Genomic DNA, 26,100 nt, shown 5'->3' with positions numbered 1-26,100 from the left:
GGGGACGGTATGCGGCTGCCAACACGTCACCTAGAGCTCACCTCAGCCAACCGCCCTGCAAGCGGGAGGTCAGCCCACCACAGCCTCTGTGCTGCTCAGGACGGGAGGCAGAGCCTGGCCAGACCACTGCAGACACACGGCAACACGAGGTGCAGCAGGAGGCTCTTGGCTTCTCTCCTCCTTCAGGCCCAACTCTGGCCTGAAAGCTGACCCAGTCGGGACGCTATGCTGAGCCGTGGGCACACGTGACAAAAATGTCATGAAAAACACTCTTAGGACCAGAGGGCCAGGGAAGGCAGCTCCTATGAGCAGGGCAGGCATGGAGGAAGTCTCCAGGAGGGCAGCCCTGTGGGAGAGCTATTCTGCTGTGTGTGCCCACCAAAAGCAGCGCAAGGAAACACAACAGAGGACCCCATGGACAGGTTTACGACGGGGGCAGGATGCTGGGCCAACCAGGAATCCATGAGCAAAAATATACATAATCAGTGCTTCCTTGCATCCTGCACAAAAATTAACTCCTTCTCATTAACACCTAAGAAAGGCAAAGCAATAAAACTTTCAAACAACAATACAGAAAACATCTTTATGAATCTGAAGTAAGAAACTATTTCTTAAGCAAGGCATAAAGGCACTAACCATAAAGGAAAAGACTGGTAAGTTTACTGTGTTATAATGAAGAACTTCTGTCCACCAAACGTACCATTCAGAAGGCAAAAAAGGCAAATGCTAGAGCAGATCATGTGCAAGACCTATAATCAACAACAGACTTATTTAGAAAATATAAAGAAACCCTTAGAGTCAAAAAGGGAGACAGAACAATGGGAAGAAGTCTCAAACTGCTGCCTCCCAAGAGGCAGACGAAGCAGAAACGTGGAAGGCGCCCAGCCCTACTTGGAATCCAGAAAATGTAATTAAAACCAAAAGCTCTACTCAACACTGTGCCCGTATTTATGTGAAGTGGAAAAGGCTGGAAACCCAGATGCAGGGCCAAGGAACCCCGGTCTGGGTGAGGGGTGACGCACAACCCACGGGACGCAGACATGTGCACGCATGTCCCTCCACAGCGTGGACAAGGGATGGACACCCATGGTGCATTCCTGTGATAGCAGAGCCTTCAGGACTGGCAACCATGCAGGCAAGTCACAGACACGATGCTGAGCAAGAACAGCGGGCCCAGAGGACACACGGGATGAGTCCCACACAGAAAGTCCCCACGCAGGTGCAAGGCGGTGGTCTCCCTGGGGTGAGGGGCTGCAGCCACGGAGGGCACACAGCAGCTTTTGGGAGCAGCAGATAGTATGGTCCCTGGAATGGTGGTTCCATGGGCACCCACATTCTTCTGTAGACAAGACATGCACAAGCCTTTAAAATGTGAGGGAGGGGGCGCCTGGGTGGCTCAGTCGTTGAGCGTCTGCCTTCGGCTCAGGTCATGATCCCAGGACCCTGGGATCAATGCCTGAGCTGAAGGCAGCGGCTTAACCTACTGAGCCACCCAGGCGTCCCGAAGCACAAACACTTTTAATTTTGATTATGTCTAATTTGTTTCCTTTGTTGCATGTGCTTTGGGGGAGTCATATAAAAAAATTGCCAAGGGGGGGGCACCTGGGTGGCTCAGTTATTGAGCGTCTGCCTTCGGCTCAGGTCATGATCCCAGGGTCCTGGGATCGAGCCCCGCATCGGGCTCCCTGCTCGGCGGGAAGCCTGCTTCTCCCTCTCCCACTCCCCCTGCTTGTGTTCCCTCTCTCACTCTGTCTCTCTCTGTCAAATAAATAAATGAAGTCTTTAAAATAAATAAATAAATAAATGAACGAATGTGAGGGAAGAAGGGCCAAGAACAAATGGGCACGTGATGAAGACACAGTCAGGAAAGCCATTGCTTATAACCCTTCCAGGGCTTCCTGGGTGGTGTCCAAAGCCTGCAGAGCACACAGGGTTCACAGCCCTGTCACCTGCAGGCATGAGGGGGAGGGCAGGGATGCGCTGGGAAGAAGGTGCCAGGGAGAGGGTCTGTGCAGCCACCAGCGCAAGGACGCCATCCTGAGCACCCCAGAGGGAGCCCCGCCGCGGGCAGGGGCTGTGGTGGCCCCGACCTGGGACACAATGCCCCAAAGGAGTGGGTCCTCAGGAGGACAGGCTGTGGGAGTGTCACTGGCCTCTCCAGAGACCGTGTGCATCTCCCAGCTCACCGCAGCCAGAGAGAAGGCAGGAGGGCAGCCACTTACGTCCAGCTTCATCAGGGTGAGCAAGTCCTTCTTGGCGGCCCTGAGAATGGCATCTGTCTTCCTGCTGGAGACAGTCTCATCTGAGTTAGTCTCTGAGTACTGGAAGACTGCAGAGGGAGCATCTGCAACAATCACGCTCTTCTTGGACTTGAGAAGAGCACAGGCAGATCAGAGGGAGGGACGTGGCAGGGGAAAGGCCCCCGCAGGGAGCACTAGGCCAGGGCAGGGCACAGCCTGAGACGGGAGGGAGTGTGCCCACCTACCTTGCTGGCCACGGCGCTCCCAGGGCGTTCCTCTGCACGGAGGAGGACCCTGGCACGGTCACACGCCATCCTCAGGTCTGAGGTGCTCCCTGCAATGGAGGGAAGACGCAGGACCTTGTGCCGACCTGGCTGGACAGGCGGGTCCACACACATTCGCTGAGGGCTGGCTGAGCTCTCCCCCGAAGGCAAAGCAGCACAGACCCTGGCAGGTGAGACTCAGATCACGGGAGCGCAGCCACTGTGCTCTCATGCATGCCCTCTTGTGACCCACAACCAATTCTTATTTTATTTCTTAAATTAATAAAAAAAATTGGGGCGCCTGGGTGGCTCAGTTGGTTGAGCGTCTGCCTTCGGCTCAGGTCATGGTCCCAGGGTCCTGGGATCGAGCCCTGCATCGGGCTCCCTGCTCGGCGGGAAGCCTGCTTCTCCCTCTGCCTCTGCCCCTCCCACTTGTGCTCTCTCTCTTAAATAAATAAATCTTTAAGAAAAAACAGTGTTAAAAATAAAACCGTGCCGGGCGCCTGGGTGGCTCAGTTGGTTAAGCGACTGCCTTCGGCTCAGGTCATGATCCTGGAGTCCCGGGATTGAGTCCCGCATCGGGCTCCCTGCTCGGCGGGGAGTCTGCTTCTCCCTCTGACCTTCCTCCTTCTCATGCTCTCTGTCTCTCATTCTCTCTCTCAAATAAATAAATAAAATCTTAAAAAAAAGAAAAATAAAACTGTGCCATAGTCCCTGTGATTAACCCACACATACGGCAAAGGTTACACAGTCCTATGCGACGCCGTTCTTACCGTCAGTTCACCCACATCAGTTGACAAAACTTAAAATGTCGAGTCCCTCTGCTCTTTGCAGACACATGTCTCATAAGAGGGCATTATCTGCAGGGACCAGAGGGAAGATGACAGTTGCCTGCATATGTTTATGGAACAGGGTGATCCACAGTCACACTTTATTACAGGTGGACTGCTATTACTTTCCTGTCTTTTTTAATTTGAAAAATTTGCTAAACACATTTTTTTTTTTTAAATACAGCAGGTCAGCTGTATTTTCCAGCCATGTGGAAAAAAAGTGTATCGTGTCCAGTATGCACTTTAGACAAAAGAACCAATCCTAGAGGGATAAATATGAAAGGTAAAATGTTAAATCTTACAGGCAGATTTCCTAAACAGGACACAAAATGCATTAATTACAAAAGAAAAAATTCGATAAATTGGACTCTTAAATTTAAAAACTTCTATTCATCAAATGACACCATTAAGAGAGTGAAAAGTAAGAGCAGAAAATATCTTCAGTACATATATCCCACAAAGGATTCATATAGAGAAGATCTAAAGAACTCCTATTAATCCATGAGGATGAATGACAACCTAAGGGGAAAGCAGACAAAAGACCATGCAGCCCACTCCAATGGAGGCGGCAAGTCCTGGGGCTCAGGAGTGGTCAGGAGGACGGGGTGCGGCCACAGTGAGGCCTGCTGGGCCAGAGGAGCCGGGAGAAGAAGACAGGAGGCAGAAAGCGGGCGGGGGCGGCGGGGGCTTCCCAGAAGACGGTGACGCCTGTCAGCAGCACTCACACATGGGCCAAGAGCGCTAAGTGGGACAGAGGACTGAATCGCTAGGAGCTCAGTGCTGACAGCGACATGTGCTGGGGACCCCATACTGGACATGCAGGCTCGGGAGGGCGGCAGAAGTACACATCGGGACGGGCACCCAGAAAACCGTGCGCAGCATCTCCTGAGCCAACAGCGAGCACTCTACGACCCAGCACTTCCAACAGGAACACGTACGTGTGTTCAAAAGACACATAAATGCACTGTCTTCACACAGTACATCGCTACCCACCACGGAGGACAGGTGCGTGTTGCTGCACACAACACGCATGGACCTCAGACGCGAAGCCGAGCGGAAGCAACCAGACTCTACAGCAGCTCACGCTGCTGGAACTCGGAGAGCAGGAGCTCCGGCGGGACGGCTGGCAGAGCCTCGCCTCTCTGCTGGTGCGTCTCTGCGTCTGGGCGCTGGCCTCACGGGAGAGCTCAGTTTACGAAAAGTCATCACGCTGCCCGTTTACATTTACACCTTCTGTATTCATATTACACAACCAAAAACAGTTAAGGGAAATTGAAAACAACTTGGTGTCCATGAAGAAATAGGCAAATATCCCAGTAGCACACAAAAGATTCCTAAAAAGTAGTCCAAGTAATGAAATACGCAGAACAGGCAAATCCAAGAGACAGAAAGCAGACCAGTGGGGGCCGGGGATGATGGCTAATGGGGACGCGGTGTATCTACTGGCTGGCAAGATGTTCTGGATTAGATGGTAGTGACGGATACACAATTTTGCGAATACACTAATGAATTATGCACTTTAAAAAGGTGAACTTAATGGTATGTGAATCACATCTCCAAAGAGCTATTACTAAAAAAAAAGAAAAAAAAAATCCACATATATTCAGAAACTTGACACCAAATGAAGACAGCACCAAAAAAGGCAACAGGAAAGGAAAGATTGTTTCATGAATGGCACTGTGTAAGTTACCACCACACAAAGTAAAAAAAGGCTGAATGTCTGACTTCGAACACACCCAAGTGGGAAGGGCAAACAAAGGAGCCCTCAGCGCATAAGGGGAACCACTCAGCTCGCAGAAGAGGATCTGGGAGAATACGCTTACGACCCAGGGAATGAGGAAAGACAAGGAGGAAGGCACCAAACACAGATCACAGGGTGTGCAAACGGCTGGTTTTCAATAAAGGAGCATCATGGGTCCTGCTCATGTCGTGTGGACATGACAGTCCACAAGGCTGGGTCTTCTGACAGACGGAGACCAGAAAAAGGCGTCTGAACAAATACAACCGATGAAGGATCTCTAGCCAGAGCATATGAAGAATTGATGCAAATCAACAGATTCAGAAAACCCTGCAGAAAATGAGCAGAGAATATAAGCAGACAATTCTTTTTTTTTTAATTTTAAGTAGGCTCCACACCACGTGGGGCTCGAACTCACAACCCTAAGATCAAGAGTCACATGCTCTACCGACTGAGCTGGCCAGGTGCCCCTAAACAGACAATTCTTTAAAGGGTTTTTTTTTTTTCTTCAAGATTTTATTTATTTATTTGACAGAGACATAACGAGAGAGGGAACACAAGCAGGGGGAGTGGGAGAGGGAGAAGCAGGCTTCCCACCGAGCAGGGAGCCCGATGCGGGGCTCGATCCCTGGACCCTGGGATCATGACCTGAGCTGAAGGCAGACGCTTAACCACTGAGCCACCCAGGTGCCCCGAGAATTCTGCTTTAATGAAAGCAGATCCTGGTAGCAGCTGAGGGGCCAGAGGGCCTAGGAAACCCATTTCAGGGGAGGATGCCACATGGCGGTGTGCCAGTGAGCACAGCCCAGCACAGGGGAGAAAGGGTGGCACTGGAGATGGTCCTGCAGCGGCCAGGTGCAGCCTTGGGGACGTAGGCCCCTGGGACACAGATGCGAGGCAGGGGTAAAATAGAGCAGTGTAGACAGGAGCCCACGGGATGCTCAGGGCAGCAAGACACGTAATTACCACTGCATCTAATGGAGCCAGAGTGTGGGCCTGACAGCTTGCCCACCTGTAAATGCTCCAAGCTCAGGTGCCCAGTGCCTTACCTGGTGGAGCGAAAGGGGCCTGGTCACCTGCCTGGGCCTTGCCGAACTCATCCAGGATCTCTTCGTGGACAGAAGGCAGCGGGAAGGACTGGCTCCTCTGCAGCAGAGGCCCAGAGGCTGCTGCACGGCTGCCCCCTCGATCTGCTGGGAGGGGACAGGTGGGAAGAGGGCCTCTGTCCCCATGGCGGTGCACAAACCTCATGTCTCCAGGCCCTCAGGCCACAACCTCCGCACCTGCACCCAGCTGCCCAGGGCAATGTTAGGCAGCACCAACCTCGGACGCGGGCCCTGCTCTGCCTCCCCCAAGTCGTCCTGAACTGACTTGCCCTTGCTGCCAGCCTCCTCCACCAGGCTGAAGCCTTGCGTGTCCCCTTCCCAGTGGCTGTTTTAGTCGAGGTGACCATCGAGCACACTTGGCGTGAGCCTGGCACACTTCCGTGCTCCCCTGGCCCCTCAGGTGAATGAACGTAAAAGCCACCTTCCAGGAAGTACCCTGAGCGACACAGCTTCATCTCACTAGTCTATCAGCCACTTGTTTATAAACACACAGGTGATCTATCCCACATTTGTGAGCATGGCTGCGTGTTACACACTCAACCTGAAGGTGACTTGTAGCCAAGAAGCCTCAATGGACGGTTTCTCTCCCCAGATCTAGGACCCTCTCAAGAGCTCAGAGCGGCATGAAGCTTGGAATCTGCTCCCCGAATGGCTTTCCCCTGGAGCCTAGTCCTCCCAGAGACGGGGTGATGGGAGGGGTGGCTGGGGTGGGAAGGAGGCCTGGACTCAGGCGGGAGGCCAGTTTGGGGGCAGTACCTGGGTCGCAGGACTCCTGGGGCCGCAGGGGCCTCTCAAGACGATCCTCGGAGACGCAGCATGCCTGCCTTCTGACCTTCCCGGCAGCCACACTGGCCACAGACACCAGGGGGATGGCCTGGCTCTCCTGGGATGTGAGAAAGAGCAGGTGCTCCAGGGGCACCCCTGGGCTGGTACTCTCAGCAGCCACACTTGGGAGAACAAGAGGAGTGGTGACCAGCGCAGAGGCCGGCCATGGGCTTAAGGCAACAAAAGCCCAGCTTGCTTTATCCCGGCAACTCTATCAAGTTTAAATGGTGGTCAACACTGTCAGAAACCTTAACATTCTTCATTAAGAGAAAAGTAATGTAGAAAACAAAAGGATGTGCCCTAAAATACCAGTAAAGGAAGATGACAAAACCATCAGAACTAGGGAGAATCCCCAAGTGCGGTGCTGACCCCAGTAATGAGTGATTAGCATCCAGGCCCCCCTGAAGCAGGGCCCTCGAGGGTCTCATCTACATCTGCTGCTCACAGCAGCTCTGGGTAGAGCAAGCGGACCCCTCGCCCAGACTGCCAGCAGGAGGGGCCCCAAGGGACAGGAGGGGAGCACCTCTACTGGGCAGGCAGGCAGCTCAGCGGTGTGTGCCAGGTGAACAACAGGAAAGGGGCAGGCGAGCTTATGGAGCAAGGTGACCGAAGGGGCCACATTCAGGCCAAACTGCAGGCTCTCCTGGAATGGGCATCGGAGGAGTCCCATCCCACATCTCATGGGTGGGACAGGTTCTTAGCACAAGGCCTCAGGAGAATCAAGCTCATCCACCAGCACAGCTTTAAGGCAGAGGAGTAAACAAGGCCGCACAAGCCCCTCTCAAAGCCCAGGGTCCCAGTGACATGGACAAGGGCATGAGGCTGCACTTACCGGGTTGAAGAGCTCTGTGGTCAGGCCCAGGTAGTTGTGCAGAGCCAGAAAGGTGACCCTCTGCAGCCGCACCATGATGATCTGTGGGGGACAGCCAGCTGTGCCAGGCCCGGTGCCCCCTGCAGACCCCCCGAGCCCCGTCATGACACAGAGCCCCCAGTCCTGACAACTCCCCGTGGTCACCTAAGATGTTAGTGTTTAGGGCGTAAGGAAACTGCATTATCTGTGCAAGGTTTTAGTAAATCTAAGATTACTTCAAAACAAGAAATTTAATAACAAAAAAAGCACTCTTTGGGGGGCTAGTGGGAGTTCTGAAGACCTCTTTGAGGTCATGAATATTAACTTTTACTGTAAAATATATATTACAAATCCCTCAGAAAACCACCTTAGTCCTTCCTACACCCACTCGGGACGCACTTTCCTGGGTGTATGACACTCAGGACCAACGCAGCAGCCTGTGATAAACGCTTGGTGCCCCGGCCCCTGGGCCAGGAAGGGCTCCTGCAAATGGGACCCACCTGCACCACCCTCACCAGGGTTTCAGGATACTTCTCAAAAACTCCTTGAAAAGCCACCGCTGGGAGCCGGAGGACGGTGGAAGGGATAGCAGCGCGGGCAGACACGGTTTTGTACGGAGCGGTGTGGCCCTGCAAGGACAGCAAGGTCAGGCTGCTCCCAGCATCCCTGTCTCCAGAAGCGAAGAGACACCAGCACATGGTTGAGCAAGGAAGCGCCCGCCACGGCCCCGCTGCACCTCGCCCCACTCGAGAAGCACCTCCTAGGAGCCCGCAGAGCCTGCTTTTCCAGCCAGGACACCACCCTCTGCTGTCACCGCCCCGTCCGTCCACTGCTGCCTCCAGGCAGCCACCCAGGGTTCATCTGTCCTGATGGTTTTGCTTCGTCAAAACACTACATAAATGGAATCACACAGGGCCGGCTCCCTTCTCCCTTCACTGAGACGGGAGTTTGAGGCCTGCCATGCTGTTCACGCACCAGCAGTTATGCTCTTGGTGGCTGAGAAGGAGGCTGTTTCATCCGCCCAGCAGTTAAAGGGCACCTGGGCTGTTTCCAGTTTGGGGCAATTGTAAATAAAGCTGTCATAAATGCTCACGTACAGCTTCTGGGCCATTCAGTATATGCATCTTTAACTTTCAGGAAACTACCATGCTGTTTCCACAGTGGCTGCACCACGTGGCCCACACGCACACCACATCTGCACTGTCAGGGTTGAATGGTGAGGAACGTGGTCAGTCTTGGCCCCCGGTTCCTGGGGGGAGCCTCTCAACCTGTTAGCAATGTCCGTGTTCACAGGAACAGCCCTGGGAGTCTCAGGATGGGGCTGGCCACACCGGGAAGTCTGCCCACAGTGGGGGAGCTGGGGTATTCCCGACCTCGTGACCAAGCCCTGTGCATCAGGAACCTGGGCGTGTGGTTCTCAAGACGTTCTACGTGAGCTCTGGGACTCCGTTATATTTCTTCCCCTTTCTGCTCATTTCACATCCTTCACAGAAAGAAAGCTGTCCCTGGGAGACCACAACGGCACCACACGAAACAGGAGCTCAGAGCAGTCGCCTGCCGGGTGTTAAAGGACAGAAAGTACAGGCCGGCTCCAGGTTCCCTGACCCTTCGTGAGGCCAAAGGTGCCAACACGCCCCCTCGTCGCTTATGCACCACTCGGCCGCTCTGCGGAGAGCGGGCACCCCTCCTGTGGGCGCACAGTGGGTACAAGGTGTGTCCTGGATGTGGCCTCACCCAGTCTCCTACTCACAAGCAAGTCAAGCAGCTAGGAGATCCCGGGAGGGCCAAGGGAGGGCTGGCGCACAAACCCCATCAGATGGCAGTTCTCGTCTTGTCCAAGAATCAGAGAGAAAAGCAGGTGCGTATGTTTGGGGGAAAGGTGGGAAAAGGGAATGACAGAGTAGCCACTGTTGCTAAAGATGGCTCGTGGGCTACTTATTTCCAAATTGACTTGTTTATTTAGAAGAACAACACCCTCAACCTCACCTAAAATCAAAAAACTACGTGAACCACAGAGAGAGGCTGAATTGCTTGGAGTGTGCACAAGACCCAGGTGTAGACCCGCAAGAAAGCTTCACGCTTGCACGCCTTTCCAAACATTCTCAGCAGCAGAGGCACGACAAAAAAACAACTATAAACAGGCTGAAGGTCAGTGGGCAACCGGATGTATCAACAGCGGTGTGGATGACTGAACCGGGACACACTGTGCACATGGGGGCCTGACAGGAAGAACCCGCACAGGCCCAGCTGCGGAGGAAGCACACACGGCGAAAGCCACCATGCCATGTGCTGCAGAGGGTACGGCTGCCCTCTGAGGAAAGGAGGGGGACACTGGAGGCTGGGTTACAGCTAGCCAGCATGGCGATGGCTACAGGACCCGGGTGACAGCTCACTTGGTCACTTACTATCGTGCATTCCCATATATCTGAAATGTTTCATAACATTTGTAAAAATTAAGGTAATAAGGGAAGGGGGAGTTGGAGTAAGGTGGTCAAAAGGTACAAAGTTCCAGTCAGAGCATCAGGACGGCAAGTACCAGGGGTGCAACGAGCAACCCGGGGCCCGTCGCTGCCGTAGGGCACACGGGAACGCTGTGAAGGGGGCTCCTAGGAGCTCATCACATCTCATTTAAACCTGTGTCTGAGATGATGGGCGTTAGCTGGACCTGTCGTGGCGATCATTTCACAACAGAGGTAAACCAAAACATCCTGCTGCACACCACACACTCACAGTGTCGTGTGCCAGTGATTTCTCAGTAAAATGGAAAAAAACTAAAAGAATCAAAATTCAAAAGAATACGTTGTTAACTTCAGTTGGAAAAAAAAAATAATAAAGGCGACCTCCCATCAAAGATGGTAGTTTGAAGGTGACTGTGTATCTCCATGGCACGCCCACTAATCTGCTCTATTAAAAAGATAAACCTCCAAGAATCAAGACAAAAGCTAAGAGCAGACGAGACGTGTAAACAACATTTTGGAAGCTAGTGAAAAGTATGTGACAGAGGGGCAGCTAACAGAGCTATCTGATGAAAGCTGAACCATTCTCTATAAGGGCTACAGAGCCAAGATGGTGAAACCCATCCTCACGGGAGGGCCCGAGCCCCCTCCTCGCCCTGCAGCTGGCCGCTGGTGTCCTGCAGACGGTGAGCAGACAGGTCAGAGCACCGGGACCTTCAGCATAGCCAAGGGCCAGGCACCATCTCACGCCTGGGCTGGAGGACAGTGTCCACCTGGATGGGGCAAACCCACACTGCCTCCCCGACTCCAAGCCAATTCCTCTATGGCAGGACATGGGCAGAGTCCTCTCTGAGATTCAGCTTTAGAGAAAAAACCCACAGATGCTGACCTGTGTGTTCCCTGCCAGCCTTCCTGCAGTGAGCCCCAGGGGGACAAACCCCGAGCACACAGGGGCTCACAGGCGGCTTCCAAGTAGCTCATGCTATTTTTCTTTTTACAATTAACCCATATATCCAGCACTCAAAAGAAGGTATAGGACATTTCCAGCAACCCAGATTACGTTATGCCCCCACTGAGCCCAATCAACCTAGTCCTGACAGGTAACAGTAATTGGCCAGAATGGGCAAACCTCAGCCCAAGGGCCAAATCTCACCCACTGCCCTTTTTTGTAAATAAGTCTTTATTGGAACACTGGGACGGCAAAGCTGAGCAGTTACAGCAGGGGCTGTGTGGCCCGCCTGGCCCTCTCGTGTGCTGACCACTGTTCTGCCCTCACAGGTCAGTCTTGCTGCGTGTAGCGCTCTTTCAGTGACTCACTCTGGCTCACGGCGGGGGCCGATGCAGCCGGGTCAATGTGGATGTCACTCCCGCACCAATGGGAGAGACAGAAGCCAGAATAAAAAGAGAAGAGAGACCCAAAAGAGCGAGAGAGGACACAGGGAGCAAAAGAAAACCTTTTGTTAATAAAATGTTATCTAAAAAAAAAATCTGGTGGGGGGAAAGAGCTCCTAAAATAAAAAACATGGTGACTAAAACCAAAAACACAAGAAACAACAACTGTTGGTGAGGATATGGAGAGTATTAAAAATACAATTACCACATGACTCTAATTCCACTGCTGGGCATTTATCCATAGAATATGAAAACACTAATTAAAAAAATATACATGCAAAATATGTGTGTATATACACACACACACGTATATACGTATGTGCACCCCTATGTTTACTGCAGCATCACTCACAACAGCTAAGATACAGAGCAACCCAAGTGCCTGCTGTCTGATGAATGGATGAAGATGAGCCGTGTGTATGCACGTACGTACGTTTAATATACACACATACGTGTATACAACGGGATATTACCCATAAAAAAGGATGAAATCTTGCCATTTGCAACGATGCAATGGATCTAAGAGTATTTCTGGGGTTTTTTTTGAGAGAGAGAGAGAGTGCATTCGAGCAGCAGAGGGAAAGGGAGAGAGAGAATCTTAAGCAGGCTCCACACTCAGCACAGAGCCCGATGTGGGGTTTGCTCTCACAACCCGAGATCAGGACCTGAGCCCAAATCAAGAGTGGGGCACTTAGTAGACTGGGCCACCCAGGAGCCCCTAGAGTGTATTATGCTAAGTGAAATAAGTCAGTCAGAGAGAGATAAATACCATGATTTCACTCATATGTGGAATTTTAGAAACAAAACAAAGGAGCAAAGGAGAGAGACAGAGAGTGACCAAGAAACAGACTGTTAATTATAAAGAACATACTAATGATAACCAGAGGGGAGGATGGGTGAAATAGGTGATGAGCACCAGGTGATGTACGGAAGTGCTCAATCACTATGTTGTACTCCTGAATATAATGTAACACTGTGTGTAACTATACTAAAAATTCTTAAAAATTTAAAAACAAATAAAATAAAATGAAATACATAGGACTGAAATTAGAAGTTCAGTGGAAGGTTTGGAAAATGAAGTGGAAGAAATCTCCTAGAAAGTATAACAGAAAGGTAAAGGTAGGGACACATGGGTGGCTCAGTCGGTTAAATATCTGCCTTCGGCTCAGATCATGATCTCAGGGTCCTGGAATTGAGCCCCACATCAGGCTCCCTGCTCAGTGGGGAGTTTGCTTCTCCCTCTGCCTGCCCCACCCCCCCCACCCGGCTTGTGCTCGCTCGCTCGCTCTCTCAAATAAAGTCTTAAAAAAAAAAAAAAAGAAACAAAGAAAGGTAAAGGCAGCACAGAATAAAGACAATTCTGGATTTGTAAGGTTCCAGAACTCTATCTCCCTCACACCCTTCCTGGGAAGCAGACAGGAACTGCTCCGCCAAAACAAGCAAGCTGGCCAAGGGAGCAGAGGTGAGAGCCCCACACAGACAGAAGGATAGGGCCCAGATGAGGAGTAGGGACCCCGGGGGAGCTGGAGCTCAGCCCAGGGAGGTCAGGCTGGATGAGAAGATGGGGGCTCGGGGGCTTCCCAACTCACAGGGCACTGGGGCAGGGCACCAGACCATAACACACACAAAAAAACTAAGCCACCCAAAAACCAAGGCAACTGTTAACTCCAGGCAAAACAAGAAAGGAACCTCACTGAGGTGAACAACATTGCTTCAGTGTGGCTTTGCTGGGGTGGGAGGAGTGGAGAAGCCAGCAGAGCAATCGGGAAAGTCTGCCCTCATTTCCAGGCCAGGAAGCTCACTTGAATCTAAGATGGAAGGATTACAAAAGAGCAAGAAAAGCAGGTTGCCCAGAAAGCCCAGAGGAGATGAAGTGGCTTTTCTGGGGAGGGGGCAGTCGAGCAGACAACTGTGATTCACAAAACACCAAAACTGTTTTTAGAATTTGTCTATATTACTTAGATAGAATTAATTTTTTTAAATGATAAACACAAATATTTATTAGGCAAAAATTCTGTCCTTCCAGATAATCAATTAATCACAATACAGAGTTATTTTCTCTCAAATATCACTCCTGTTTTCTTACCCCACCCCACTGAAGGGAGATGGGCTGCCACCCCAGGAGGAGGGCAGGGATGCAGCAGGCTGGGGAGGCCCTGCTCATAGCACACATTTCCTGGGGCTGCAAGAAATGGTGTCCAAGCCCAAAATTACAGTGAGACCAGGACTCACTGCAGACAAGAAATACCAAGAAGAGCCTCCACCAAAGCTATTTTTTTGCTTAATCCTCGCCAAGGAAGAAGGAGGGTACAGAGCTGCATAACTCCCTAATTTATCTCCATGTAGACAATCTGTCTACACCTCCTGGGCTTCTCAGGCTCCCAGTGCACCTTACAGATTGTGACACATACCAGCCAGAGTCCTACAAGAGCCACATGGGACCTGCCCTGCAATCTGGGTGCACTTTCCCAGCACAACGCTCTAGGTAAAGGCACTGGCCTTTCAAGACAGGTCAGCCTTGCTCAGAGGAGGTGGTGTCTCTCTCAGTGCTGGCCAAGTGTCTTGTGAAGACACACCAGGTCCTGGGGGCAGAGCAAGATGCCAGAGTCCTATAAAAAACAGTTCCACCCTGGGCCCCAACACAGCCCAAAGCATGTCTGTGCCAGCCTAAAAGGGATGGGGGAACACAGTGGACACCCCCAAAGTCTTGAGTTTGTCACTCCCTTGTACACAAGAGCCCAGGGCTAGATCAGAGGGTACCCACCAAGGGCCCCACCCATCATGAGTGTCACACAAGTACCTAGACTCCTAGCCCCGCATGGATGCATCCTTGCCAAGGTCTGCTAAACCACTCTGGAGGCCCCTCTGTGCAGTGTGTGGGGGAAACAGGTTCAAGCTGCCTCGATGAACAGCTAAAAGTGAAAGCAGGAGGTATAACCTCGAAGGTAAGGGGACAGTCAAATACACCGTCTGAGCTATACATAGTGTGCATTATCAAAACTCGGGGAGTGCACACTTAAGATCTGTTTCACTGTATGAAGAAAAAGAAAATGAGACATTAAATTCTAGTTAATGAGAAGGGAACAGGTGTGCTGAGCCAAGACATTCTACAGCTAGTGACCCACAAATAACTCATTTCACTATTCTGTCTACTTTTGCATATGTTTGAAATGTTCCATGACGGGGCTCCTGGGGGGCTCAGTCAGTTGAGCCTCTGCCTTCGGCTCAGGTCATGACCCCGGGGTCCTGGGATCGAGCCCCGCATCGGGCTCCCTGCTCTGCGGGGAGTCGGCTTCTCCCTCTCCCGCTGCTCATACTCTCTCTCAAATAAATAAAAATCTTAAAAAAAAAAAAAGAAATGTCCCGTGATAGTAAGTTTAAAAATTACAAGATACCATGAGATGTTGTTTTGTAATTGACTGGACTGGCAAAGATCAAACATGAGACGCCTGCCTGGCTGGTGGGTGAGGGCATGGGCGCCCTCCCGTGGGACTGTGGCCCAGGCGTGGGGGTGGGGGTGTACCCTCACACCCGGGAAGTCTCCGCTAGTCAAATACGTGAAACCACGTGCGCACAAAACCATTCACCACAACACTCAACAGCAGAAGACTGAGAACAACAGAGGCACCCGTTGGCACAGAAGATCCACAAGAGGGCCCCTCCTAGGAAGGAGCCTGGGGGCCTAAAGGGTGAGAGGAAACGTTTTCACTATACAATGTTTGTCCCTTTTGAATCTCGGACCATGTGCATATATATCTCAGTCCAAAAAATAATCATTTAAAAAACAGCCAAAACACATAAGCAAATGCCCAGCTCTTCCTAAACACACAGTTCAACTTGCTCCCACACACACCCTTGACCTCCGGGGGGTCCCTCCCATCCTAGGCCAGCCCCCCACCACTGGGGAGAACTGCCTTGACGCTGAGGGGCCTGCTGGCCAGGTGACTTTGGGTGGACCCAGGGCACTCACGGTGATGACATCCAGGATGCTGAGGAGGCTGTGGACGCTGTCTCCGGCCAGAACCTCTTTGACCGCCACCTCAGTGCCGTCCTGCACTCGGGAAGTGGGGCAGAGTCATCCACTGACAGGAGGCTCAGCCCAGCCCAGGCCCGCTGGGCCACCCAGCCTCCACTGTCGCCTGCCCCGAGTTAGGCCATGCCCTAGCTGACCTCCGGGAATTCAGGTGTGATAAGCTCCAAAGCAGAGGACAGAAGACATGACAATGAGTAAGAGCAATCAGGAAGTCCATTCTGAGCGTGGCCCTTCATCCTGTGGCTTGTCCTCACCAGGAGGACTTAGATTGAATTTCACAAAACCTAAGGAGCTTGCTGATCTAAAAAGAAGGCTGTGATGGGGCACCTGGGGGGCTCAGTCGTTAAGCGTCTGCCTTCAGCTCAGGTCATGATCCCGGGGTCCTGGGATCGAGCCCCACATCGGGCTCCCTGCTCCGCGGGGAGCCTGCTTCTCCCTCTCCCACTCCCCCTGCTTGTGTTCCCTCTCTCGGTGTCTCTCTCTGTCAAATAAATAAATAAAATCTTTAAAAAAAAAAAAAAAGAAGGCTGTGAAGACCCAACTCAGTTGTTACTGGTATAAATCACAGCATTTTGATATATTTTTCCACTGGATTAAAAAAGAAAGGAAACTATGGTGGTTATTTAGTATAGGAACTTCATCTCAGCTTAACCCAGGAAAATCCTTTTGAACTTGTTCAAACTTGGCCCTGGTCAGCCTCCAAGAACCCCTCCTTCTGGTCCAAAGGCTCCATTCCAGGAAAGGCCCACCAGCTGGGTGGCGACAGCCCTGGACACTGATGGCCCAGACGGGAGGAGGCTGGACGAAGACCATTTCCTTTTCCTCATCCCATCAAGTCCAGTGTAGATGAAACGACACACACAGACAACATCGTGGCTAGAAAGGACATGTGGGATCCAAGCTGGGTCAGGGCCCACCCCCAGGGCTCAGGCAGGTGGGGACTTCCTTAAGGCCAGGGGGCCCCCTCATGCAGTCTGGGGCTCCCCGGGTGTTTGCTTCAACAACAAGAGGCGGGAAGCCTGGATCACACTACCGGGCACATCAAAGGATGCGCCCTGCTGGAAAGCAAGACCTCCACAGGCTTGGCCTGGAGATCGCCCCCTGGCAATTCTGATTCAACAGAGGCAGAAAGTAAGTATATCTTTTCAAGCAAATTAATACCTTAATTATTTTCTTAGAGTTAGAATCATTCACAATCTAAAACTTGAACATAAGGCAAGGGTGGGTGCAACAGATGGTGGCAGATCAATACCCAACCACTGGAGGATGTTCTAAGGAGACAGGAGAGACACCTCAAAAGGCTTAGAACAAGTAAAATGCAGAAAACCACCAAATGCCACTGAACCCACTAAGCGATGGGCACCCCCCCACGTGTGAGTGAAAGGTAACGTACCAACATCAAAGGGCACACCAACTGTGAGCCAATGCTTTGGACACAAAGTGTGCCTTTTTCCCCAAAGACCTGAAACTTAAAATTTTACACTAACTTTTCAATAGAAAACTTTAAAAAATCTTTTAAATGACAGACATATAAGTAAAAACACAACAGGGACGCCTGGCTGGCTCATCAGTAGAGTGTGCCATCTTGATTTCAGGGTCATGAGTTCAAGCCCCACACTGGGTGTAGAGCTTACTTAAAAAACAAACACACACAGGGCGCCTGGGTGGCTCAGTTGGTTAAGCGACTGCCTTTGGCTCAGGTCATGATCCTGGAGTCCTGGGATCGAGTCCCGCATCGGGCTCCCTGCTTGGCGGGGAGTCTGCTTCTCCCTCTGACCCTCCCCCCTCTCATGTGCTCTCTCTCTCATTCTCTCTCTGTCAAATAAATAAATAAAATCTTAAAAAAAAAAAACAAAAAACAAACACACACAACACAGCAGACCCACACCCTCCACCTCGCTCTGCACTCCCTCGGGCCACCGACACACACTTTGCCAGGCACTCTCACCGTGTCCTGGATGCAGACTTCCAGGCGCCCGTCCTGCACCACATAGATGCTGGTATCCGGCTCCCCCGGCTGGAAGACATGTTCCCCTTCGAGAAGCTGCACGAAGACCATGTGTTTGCAAAGCTCCAGGAACAGTGGCTTCTCGAAGTGGCCCAGGACCCTGCAAAACCACAGCACATGTGGGAGACCTTCCACGACGGAGGGAAGGAGGCTGATGGAGATAGAGTCACTGCCCCTGTCACCATGGGCCAGATCCAGAGCTGGGGTTCACAGAGGTGCAGACCCTGCAGCACCAGCCACCTGATTCACTCTCAGGACTGAAGCTGAAACTTCAGGAATTCCCATAAACTGCCCTCCCATCAGGTCAAAGAACTCCTGAGCCATGACCATGAATCTGAACCAGAGGCGTACACAAAAGCCCAGGACGGTGAAGCAGTGCTCGAAAGAGGAACGGGGTTTCCAGGCAGAGATGGAAGGAAGCCCAGGCTTGCAGCTTTGATCCAGCCCCACACTTCCCGAACCTGCTCTGAGTTTCCTCCTGAACATGGAAATGCTGACAGGCAAACAAATACAACAGGAAAGACGCTTGAGAGACTGCACTGGTGGCCAGAGAGAAGGGAGCGCGGCCCCAGGCCCTCCTGCAGCAGGCCTCTGTCACCCAGCTTCTGTCTTACCGCACGTTCTTCAGCATGTACAACACTTCTGACGGCAGGTGAGAATTCTTCACGTCAAACTCCGTGAGGTCAGCCTCCAACAGGGAGGGTGGTGGTTCCTTTGGCTGCAGGGTTGGGTATTCCTTTTTGAAACGCAGAATCCTACAAAGCAAAGATACGTGCACCTGGAGCCCAAAGGGATTCCAAGCAGACGGTGTGAGCACTGCGACCCAGAGGCAGGGCAGCAGTGATGGCCAGCAGGCTCACCAGTGCCCTCCAGGGAGGGCAGCTGGGCGCGTGTGGTCTGAAGGACACTCCTAGTACCTCTTGGCCAAAGACAGCACCTTGGTCCTCTTCCTCACCCGCTGCCGGGGGGCTGCCGTGCTCCCCACAAGTGTGTGGGGCAGCGTGGTCACCTGCAGGGTGAAGGGAGAGGCCAAGTCCTGAGCCTGGACCTAATGGACCTGGCCTTCAGCCTCAAGGCTCAGCCACAGCCCTCAGGACCTGCCCTGTGGGCTGCCTGCAGCTCCCAGGGTCTGGCCCTGCCTGCCTGGCCTGCCCAGGACACAGGGAACCATGCCTGGTACCTGGGACAATGAAGCACCTCGAGGCCATATCCCCAAACACCCGGCGCTCTCAGAGCACCAGGTCCTCAGGCCTGTGTTCCCTCTGCCTGCAAGGCTGATGCTCAGCCTCTCCTCTCTTGCGCTGACACAGCAGCCCCTTTCCACAGCCTTTTAAGAGCTGGCCCTGGGGCGACGGGGTGGCACAGTCAGTTAAGCATCTGACTCTTGGTTTTGGCGCAGGTCGTGATCTCAGGGTTGTGACTGAGCCGTGTGTCCGGCCCTGTGCTCATCATGGAGTCTGTTTGGGATTTTCTTTCCCTCTCCCCGCCCCTCCTACTCATGCAAGCTCTCTCTAAAATAAATAAATAAATATATACATATATAAAAAAAGCTGGCCCTGTCCTGTCCTACTGCCCCACCCCCCACCTAGAATCCGAGTCCCTGCATGATCATCGCAGGTCTGGAAAGCTCTTTGCCCCCTCCCCACCACTGAGGCCAGTTCATCTGCCCTGTGGTGCTAACACTGCAGGGCCACTGGTTCCTGGATGTCAGCAAGCCCCCTTTGGGCAGCCACTAGCCCTCTGCTCCCCGAGTGGCTCCTGCCCCAGGGTGTCAGCTGTGGGCGTGTGGTCACAACTCCTCCTTCCCTCCAGGTGGACCTGGCACCAACCTGGCACCACTGGACCACGTTCCTGTCCTCCTCAGCCCAGGTCTGGTCCCTGCACAGTCCTCAGTGGGATCACTGGTTGACTGCCTCCCCACCCGACCACGTGCAGGCTCCTTCAAGACCTGCCTGAGGTCAGCCCATGTGGCCCCGCACGAGGCTGTGAGGCAGCGGCGTTCAGGCTCGAGGCCCGTGAGCAGCCCCAGTGGACCTCCTCGTCACAGCCTGACGCTGAGAAGAACGGGAGGTCCACGCAAGGACTCACGTGCCTTCTCCTGTGGCATTTCAAGTTTGCTACAGAGAACATGTATTAGTTGCTCATCAGAAAAAAGTGCTAGGCAGATGCTACTCTAAAACGTCAGCAGCTATTTGAAGCAAGCCCCTGGGTAGTGGTGAGTCCCTCCTGCCCTCGGGGAGTGGGAGGGGCTGGAGATGACCAGGAAGGATGAGTCGGACCAGGCTGCTTATCCTCCACGTGGGTATTGATGCCGACAAGGGAGGGCTCCCAGCGTCCAAATCTTGGCAGGACCCCCAGTTTCAGCACCGAAGCCAGGACCCGCCGTGCCCCAGGACAGAGGCCGACGAAGCCTCTGTCTCCTGCGCTGGCTAACAGTCTCTGAGGGTACGGAGGTGAGGGCAGCCACAGGCTGCTGGGGGCCCCACTGCGCCGGGGCCTGTGGCAAGCAGGCCTGCAGGACAGGTTACCTTCCTCATGATCTTCCGGCCATAAAACATCACTTTGTCTCTCTTCCGGAACCTGTACTGAGGAGTGGGCTGTACTTGTCCTGCAAGGGGAGCAGAAGGGCCTCCTGAGCCACGGCTGGGACACAAAGAGGTGGGAGGGTTCTGCCAGGCAGCCCGTAGGCTGTGCACACCGAGCCTGTCCTGTCCCTGCCCCGGCATACAGTGTGGGGGAAAGGCGCATGGCATCTTGGGCCCGGGCCGGCACAGGCTGGCTCACGGGGAGCAGGACTTGCGTCTCCTCTTACCAAAGTTTTGCTCAGAAATGTGAGCCAAGAAAGCTGGGGACATACACAAATTCCATGGGTCCAACATGCACAGCCTCAGCTGGGACAGGCTGGCAGTTCCCAACAAAAGCTATCATGGGCCTGAGGGCTGCTCCCAGGAGCTCAAAACACGGGCAAGTCACCCAAACCTCCCCCACCCTCCCAAGCCTTGTCCCTTACCCCAGAGCTGGAGTCTGAAGTGAGATACTCACGGAATCGGTTAACCCTTCTGTACACAAAGAAGACGGTGATGCCAACGAGGGCCAGGGCCAGGAGGGCTCCAATCACAATCCCCATCAGCTGGGTGAGGTCACAGACAGAGCACCCGTCAGCAAGCCTGCCACACTGCCCCTCCCCACCCTGGCAACAGGCTGGGACAAAGGGGCCAGGAGCAGCCAGGAGCGCAACAAGTCACAAACCCCAGGGCCCACCCGTCACCAGGAAGCACTTGAGGTGGTTACCATGGTGGACTGTGAATGCTGTTCCGTCAACTGCAGCCCCCAGGACTGCAGGGCAGCACCCAGACAGAAGCCAGCCTAGGGGAGAACACTGTGGTCAGGAAGGGCCAACACAGGCGTGGCCCTGGCTTCCCAGGGCAGCCAGAATAGAGCTGCTGGTTAGGGAAGAAGGGATCTTCTGGGCTGCTAAGGTCCTCTGAGCACACCTGCTCAGTAGACAGAGAAACCGGTCTCCCATGGCCACCCACGGGACACGGGGTCAGGCAGTTGGGCAGGGCCAGCAGCTGGGCTGTGTTGACCACAAATACCCTACGCATTTTTATCGCATGTGAATCCTAAATTTTCAGCTTTCCAGTCCTTCAGATGCAAGCCTAGAGGAGCAAGCCCGGCGGGCCACAGGGGGCGCGAAGGCCATCACTCGGTGCCCTCTGATCACCAACAGGACTGTGCACTGCCGGCCTCAGGGCACATGGAAGCCTACACCACAGCAATGCTGAAGAACCCCAAAGAGCCACGGATCTTGAGATTTTCTGGATTTTGAGAACCTTGAATACCAGCTCATAGCAGGGAAAGGTTATGTGCCTGCTCCCTACCACCTCCTAGGGAAGGAGTTAGTGGGGCTTCAGAAGCTCAGACCCAAGGGAGGGAGGAGGAAGAGAAAAAAGTGAGCACAGGATGGTGAACGGGCAGATGGCTGGGGCCACCCACACGGAGAATATCGGCTGATTCCTCAAAAAGATGAAAACGAGCAAGAGAAACCAGCCAAGCAAGCAGCCACTCTGCATTCCCCCCAAGCAGCCAGGAACAGGATGCGGCAGGGGGTACCTGTTAATCCTTTCAAGTCACAAGTGCCAAGGACTAAAGTATCCTGTCCGGTCCTTAGCGAGAGAGCACCAGACAGAGCATGGATGCCAGAAAACCCAATGAAATGGAAGGGCATTCAGAAAAAAGTCTCAAAAGCAGAATGTTGCCGCAAGACAGGGTAAGTACGTGGCCCAGAAAAGCAAGTCTTTGAAGTTGGTTCAGCAGGCAAATGGAAGCAGTGGGAACTTTTTGCTTCGGAGCTGAGGCATCCAGCCCCTCCTGGCCCCGAGTGCTCAGCTGTCAACATGACAGCACCCACGACCCACTCTTCACTTAGGTGTGTCCCCTGGAGCTCAGCCACCATGTCAAGGACAACCAAGGATAACCAAGGAAAGGGTCACAGAGGTGGCCCGTAACTGAGTTATACAATCTCCTATATTGAGCATCTCAGGCTTTTCATGGTTGTTTTAATGCATCCACTTTTCTGCTTCAGGAATAAAGGCCTTTGTGATATGGCTACAGATGTTCCACAGAGAAAAGACTCACGTCGAAGCAAACAGAAGTCCTAAGGGGAAGCAGGAACTGACAGTTGTGACCTCGGGGGAAGAAGTGGCAGGGTCTCGACTCTGACAAGGGGACGGAGGGGCCCAAGCTGCCACTCCCATTCAGCCGACTTCAAGGAGCTGCCCACAGAGCAAATCTCCTTGTCCAGAAATGCCGCTGACTGGGAACTCTGAGGCTCTGAATCAACCCTGGAACCCTCCAGTTCCATACCTCTGGGCTGGCATCCTCCTCTTGCTTCATGGCTAAAAATGGAAAAAAAAAAAAAACCAGTCAAGGTGAAAACAGGAAAGATTGGTTCAAAGGAGGGCAAGGGTCCCCCCAGCTCATGCTCACGGGGCAGAGCAATGCTTTCAGCCTTTCCTCCTGGGCTCCTTTTCTCTTTAAATTATGTTTGCACTGAAAGGAAAACCCTGACGGAAAGCTGTGTTCTCCAGGGAGGGACCAGTCACTCCCCTCTCTGAAAACAGCTCTCCTGTGGCTGCCCAGGAACCCACAACTGCAGCCAAGTCCCGCTCTTCTCCCAGCAGGTCAAGGGCAAGCATGGACTGCTCAGCCAAGGCCTAGTGCCGCCCGGAGCTCCCAGGGCCACAGGGAGGAGGCTGTGGCTGGGGGCGGGGCAGGGGCGCACGGGGCCCTGCAGGGAACTGAGACACCCTAGTGGCCTGCCTCAGGGGGGTTCCTATCCAGCGGGGTTGAGTCCTCAAGGTGGGTGTGTCAGGTCGAGGAGGATGAACTTGGGGAGCTGGTGCACCTTGCCCCTGTCTAGTGGGGAGGAGCCAGGTCTGGGGCTTTCACCCTGTGGCTCCCAGGCCCCTTAGAAAAGCAGCAGCAAGGCTCTTCTCTCCCAAAACGCCATCCAGAGAAGTCAGGACGCAGAAGGCACATGCAGGGTCATAGTGCATTTGCTCCTGCGTCCTCTGCCACCCACATGGAAAACCCCTCCTTCTCAGATGAGTCTCCTGAAGGGCTAGTGCCCTGACCAGGCAGTCTCCCCGCACATCCCATCCCTGAGTGTCTGAAATGGGGCAGAGCTCACGGCCCCCAGCACCCGCTAGGGACACAAAAGTGGAAGTCACTGCTTCTCCGCCTGGGACAGCAGAGCCAGACGAAGTGGGAGGCAGGGGGCTGCAAGGCTGGGAAGCGGCAGGTTAGGGAGGCATCGGGGTTAGTGGCCGTCCAGGTTGGGGGCTGTCGGTGTAACCTCGGGGTTGACAGCGTTGGGGCTGGCCGACGTCGGGGGTTGGAGAGCCAGGGTTGACGGGTGTCGGGGCCAAGGGGCATCGGAGTTAGGGGGTTTGGGTTTGGGGACAGCGAGGCTGGGGGGCTCGCGGTCGTGTCTGGGTTGGGGGCTGGGGGTCGACAGGCGTCAGGGCTGGGGCTCAGGGTCGGGGAACCTCGGAGCTGGGGGCTCGGGGTCGACGGGCGTCGGGGCTGGGACTGGTGGCTCACGTCCGGGGGACCCGCCTCCCACCACGCGGCGCAGGGCCGGCAGGGCCTGCGGGGCAGGGTGCGTCCCGGCAGGGGTTGGGGGCGTTGACGGCTACCCCGCCTCACAGGGCCAGGCCCAGGGCACCGCCATCTCGGGGCGCTCTGCGGTGACTCACCGGGACCGCGCGCTCCCGCCGCCCGCGCCCCCGCCACCACCCCCGCCGCCCCGCCGCCCCGCCGCGGACGTCGCACCTCCCAGCGCACTGGCCGGGCCCGGACGTCCCGCCCACTCGCAGGGCCGAGGCTGTGCATTGGACGCAGCGCCGCCAATCGGAGCTGCTCTTGCTGCGGCGCGGAGGCCGGGTGGCGCCGGAAGCCGCCGGGTGGCGCCGGAAGCCGGGCTGACCGCCGGAAGCCGCCGGGGGCGCCGGAAGCCGCCGGGTGGCGCCGGAAGCCGGGCTGACCGCCGGAAGCCGCCGGGGGCGCCGGAAGCGGAGGGCGGCGCGGCTGATCGCGGCGCGTGGAGCTGTGTGCGACAGCGTCCGCGTGGCGCGCGGTCAGCATGGGCCTCCTGAGCGGGGCCGCTCGCGTCGTGGTGCGGGGCGCCGACCGCATGAGCAGGTGGACCAGTAAGCGGGGCCCGCGCACCTTCTACAAGGGCCGCGGCGCCAAGGGAACCGGCGTCCACGGCCGCGACGGGAAGTTCGTGCAGATCAAGGAGATGGTCCCGGAGCTGGTGGTGCCCGAGCTGGCCGGCTTCAGGCTCAAGCCCTACGTGAACTACCGCGCGCCGGCGGGCGCGGACACGCCCCTGACGGCCCGACAGCTGTTCCGCGAGGCGGTGGCGCCTGCCGTCGAGAAGGACTTCCGGGCCGGCGCCTTGGACCCGGCGCGGCTGGAGAAGTACGGCTTCGAGCCCACCCAGGAAGGCAAGCTCTTCCAGCTGCACCCCAAGAACTTCCCGCGCTAGGGGCGGCTTTGGCCTGTGGTCCTCGTGAGGTGGCGGGACCGAGGCGGAACCCTGGAGACCCACTCCCGCGAGGCCGGCAGCCGTCGCCCCCCGACCGCCCGCTGTTGGGGAGAACACACGGCTCGGCTCGCAGGAGGAGGAGAACGCACGGGGCACGCGGTGCCGCGCGACAGCGCACACTCTTCACCCCCGAAGCCAACGAGCACGTGCTTCGCGGCTGCTTTGGGGGCAGACCTCCAGTAACCTGGTCTCTCCCCCTTGGGTTCGCCTGTTTCTGTGCACAGCCCCTCTGGTCTTCTGTGTTCTGCCTAATATTTGGCTTTTATGTTAAATACCGTTACTCTAAAGGAGGGTTCAAATTCTGTTGAAATAAATGCGCCATTAGCTGGGAATCGATCATTTTAGCACAGTAGTTTCTTCCGTGCGCTGCCCTATATTTCATCAGAAAAGAATGCAAAAAACAGAAGTGTGTTTTCTGGGATGTCTGGGTGGCTCAGTCCATTACGTGTCTGCCTTCAGCCCAGTTCATAGTCTTGGGGTTTGGGGCCGGAGTCCTGCTTGGGCTCCCTGCTCAGCAGGGGTGTCTGCTTCTCCCTCTGCCTGCCCCCTTTGTTCTTGCACACACACTCTCTCAAAGAAATAAGATCTTAAAGAACTGTGCATGTGTTCTGCCTCTGAACCAACTGCTTACGAGATTAGTACCTACTGAAGATTTGCCAGACTCCACACGGGCCTGCACTTCAACGTGTTTCTTCCACAGAGACAAGAATGAAGTCTGTGGGAGTCACATGAGTCACAAATTCAGTTATGTGTTCAAGCTACTCGTGTCCAGGCTTTGGAAGCCACTCAGGTACTAAAGCTGCAAGGGGGAGGAGGGATCAGTCCACCACACTAACCTATTTCAAGTTTATGACACGATAAGGCAACTCAATGTGTATACACTTCCCTTTGTTTATCAGCATAGGAGACTGATAAGCACATCTGGTGCCATGATGAGGTGATCTTTTTAAATGTGCATGTAAAACTATTGTTAAGTAGGCTTTAAGGAAAAGCACACTTTTAGGGCGCCTGGGGGCTCAGTCGGTGAAGGGTCTGCCTTCGGCTCAGGCCATGATCCCAGGCTCCTGGGATCGAGCCCCGCATCGGGCTCCCTGCTCGGCAGGAAGCCTGCTTCTCCCTCTCCCACTCCCCCTGCTTGTGTTCCTTCTCTCGCTGTTTCTCTCCCTCTGTTGAAACATAAATAAAATCTTCAAAAAAATAAAATAAAAAACTATTGTTGGGGCTCAGTCGGTGACGCGTCTGCCT

General features: G+C 54.2%; 2 protein-coding genes across 4 annotated transcripts in view; one reads left to right on the top strand and one right to left on the bottom strand.

Annotated features, from left to right (window-relative positions):
• The window catches only part of PNPLA7 (patatin like phospholipase domain containing 7), a 64,516-nt gene extending 40,376 nt beyond the window's left edge, over positions 1 to 24,140 (bottom strand). The window contains exons 1-15 of one of the 3 annotated variants that reach the window (XM_035015353.1): positions 24,078 to 24,140; positions 22,608 to 22,639; positions 21,033 to 21,107; positions 20,784 to 20,871; positions 20,270 to 20,349; positions 18,659 to 18,750; positions 18,356 to 18,496; positions 17,682 to 17,841; positions 15,671 to 15,751; positions 8,353 to 8,481; positions 7,835 to 7,915; positions 6,934 to 7,060; positions 6,121 to 6,264; positions 2,486 to 2,574; positions 2,223 to 2,369 (exon numbers count right to left, since the gene is read on the bottom strand). In XM_035015353.1, the coding sequence (XP_034871244.1) occupies positions 2,223 to 2,369; positions 2,486 to 2,574; positions 6,121 to 6,264; positions 6,934 to 7,060; positions 7,835 to 7,915; positions 8,353 to 8,481; positions 15,671 to 15,751; positions 17,682 to 17,841; positions 18,356 to 18,496; positions 18,659 to 18,750; positions 20,270 to 20,349; positions 20,784 to 20,871; positions 21,033 to 21,107; positions 22,608 to 22,637 (1,464 nt within the window). In that variant the 5' untranslated portion in view covers positions 22,638 to 22,639; positions 24,078 to 24,140. Of the gene's footprint in view, positions 1 to 2,222; positions 2,370 to 2,485; positions 2,575 to 6,120; positions 6,265 to 6,933; positions 7,061 to 7,834; positions 7,916 to 8,352; positions 8,482 to 15,670; positions 15,752 to 17,681; positions 17,842 to 18,355; positions 18,497 to 18,658; positions 18,751 to 20,269; positions 20,350 to 20,783; positions 20,872 to 21,032; positions 21,108 to 22,607; positions 22,640 to 24,001 lie in introns of all 3 variants that reach the window. The other 2 variants (XM_035015352.1, XM_035015354.1) reach the window with 2 other exon arrangements.
• A 141-nt stretch (positions 24,141 to 24,281) lies between these two features.
• On the top strand, positions 24,282 to 25,192 carry MRPL41 (mitochondrial ribosomal protein L41). Its single transcript, XM_035015351.1, has one exon. It carries the CDS (start codon positions 24,388 to 24,390, stop codon positions 24,793 to 24,795), a length of 408 nt encoding a protein of 135 aa, XP_034871242.1. The 5' UTR covers positions 24,282 to 24,387; the 3' UTR covers positions 24,796 to 25,192.
• The last annotated feature ends 908 nt before the right edge of the window (positions 25,193 to 26,100 follow it).

Source organism: Mirounga leonina, unplaced genomic scaffold (assembly GCF_011800145.1).
Source record: "Mirounga leonina isolate KUSES-001 unplaced genomic scaffold, KU_Mleo_1.0 Mir_170, whole genome shotgun sequence".
NCBI lineage: Eukaryota > Metazoa > Chordata > Mammalia > Carnivora > Phocidae > Mirounga > Mirounga leonina.
The sequence above is the reverse complement of the archived record's forward strand: the minus strand, read 5'-3'. Positions and strand labels throughout refer to the sequence as shown.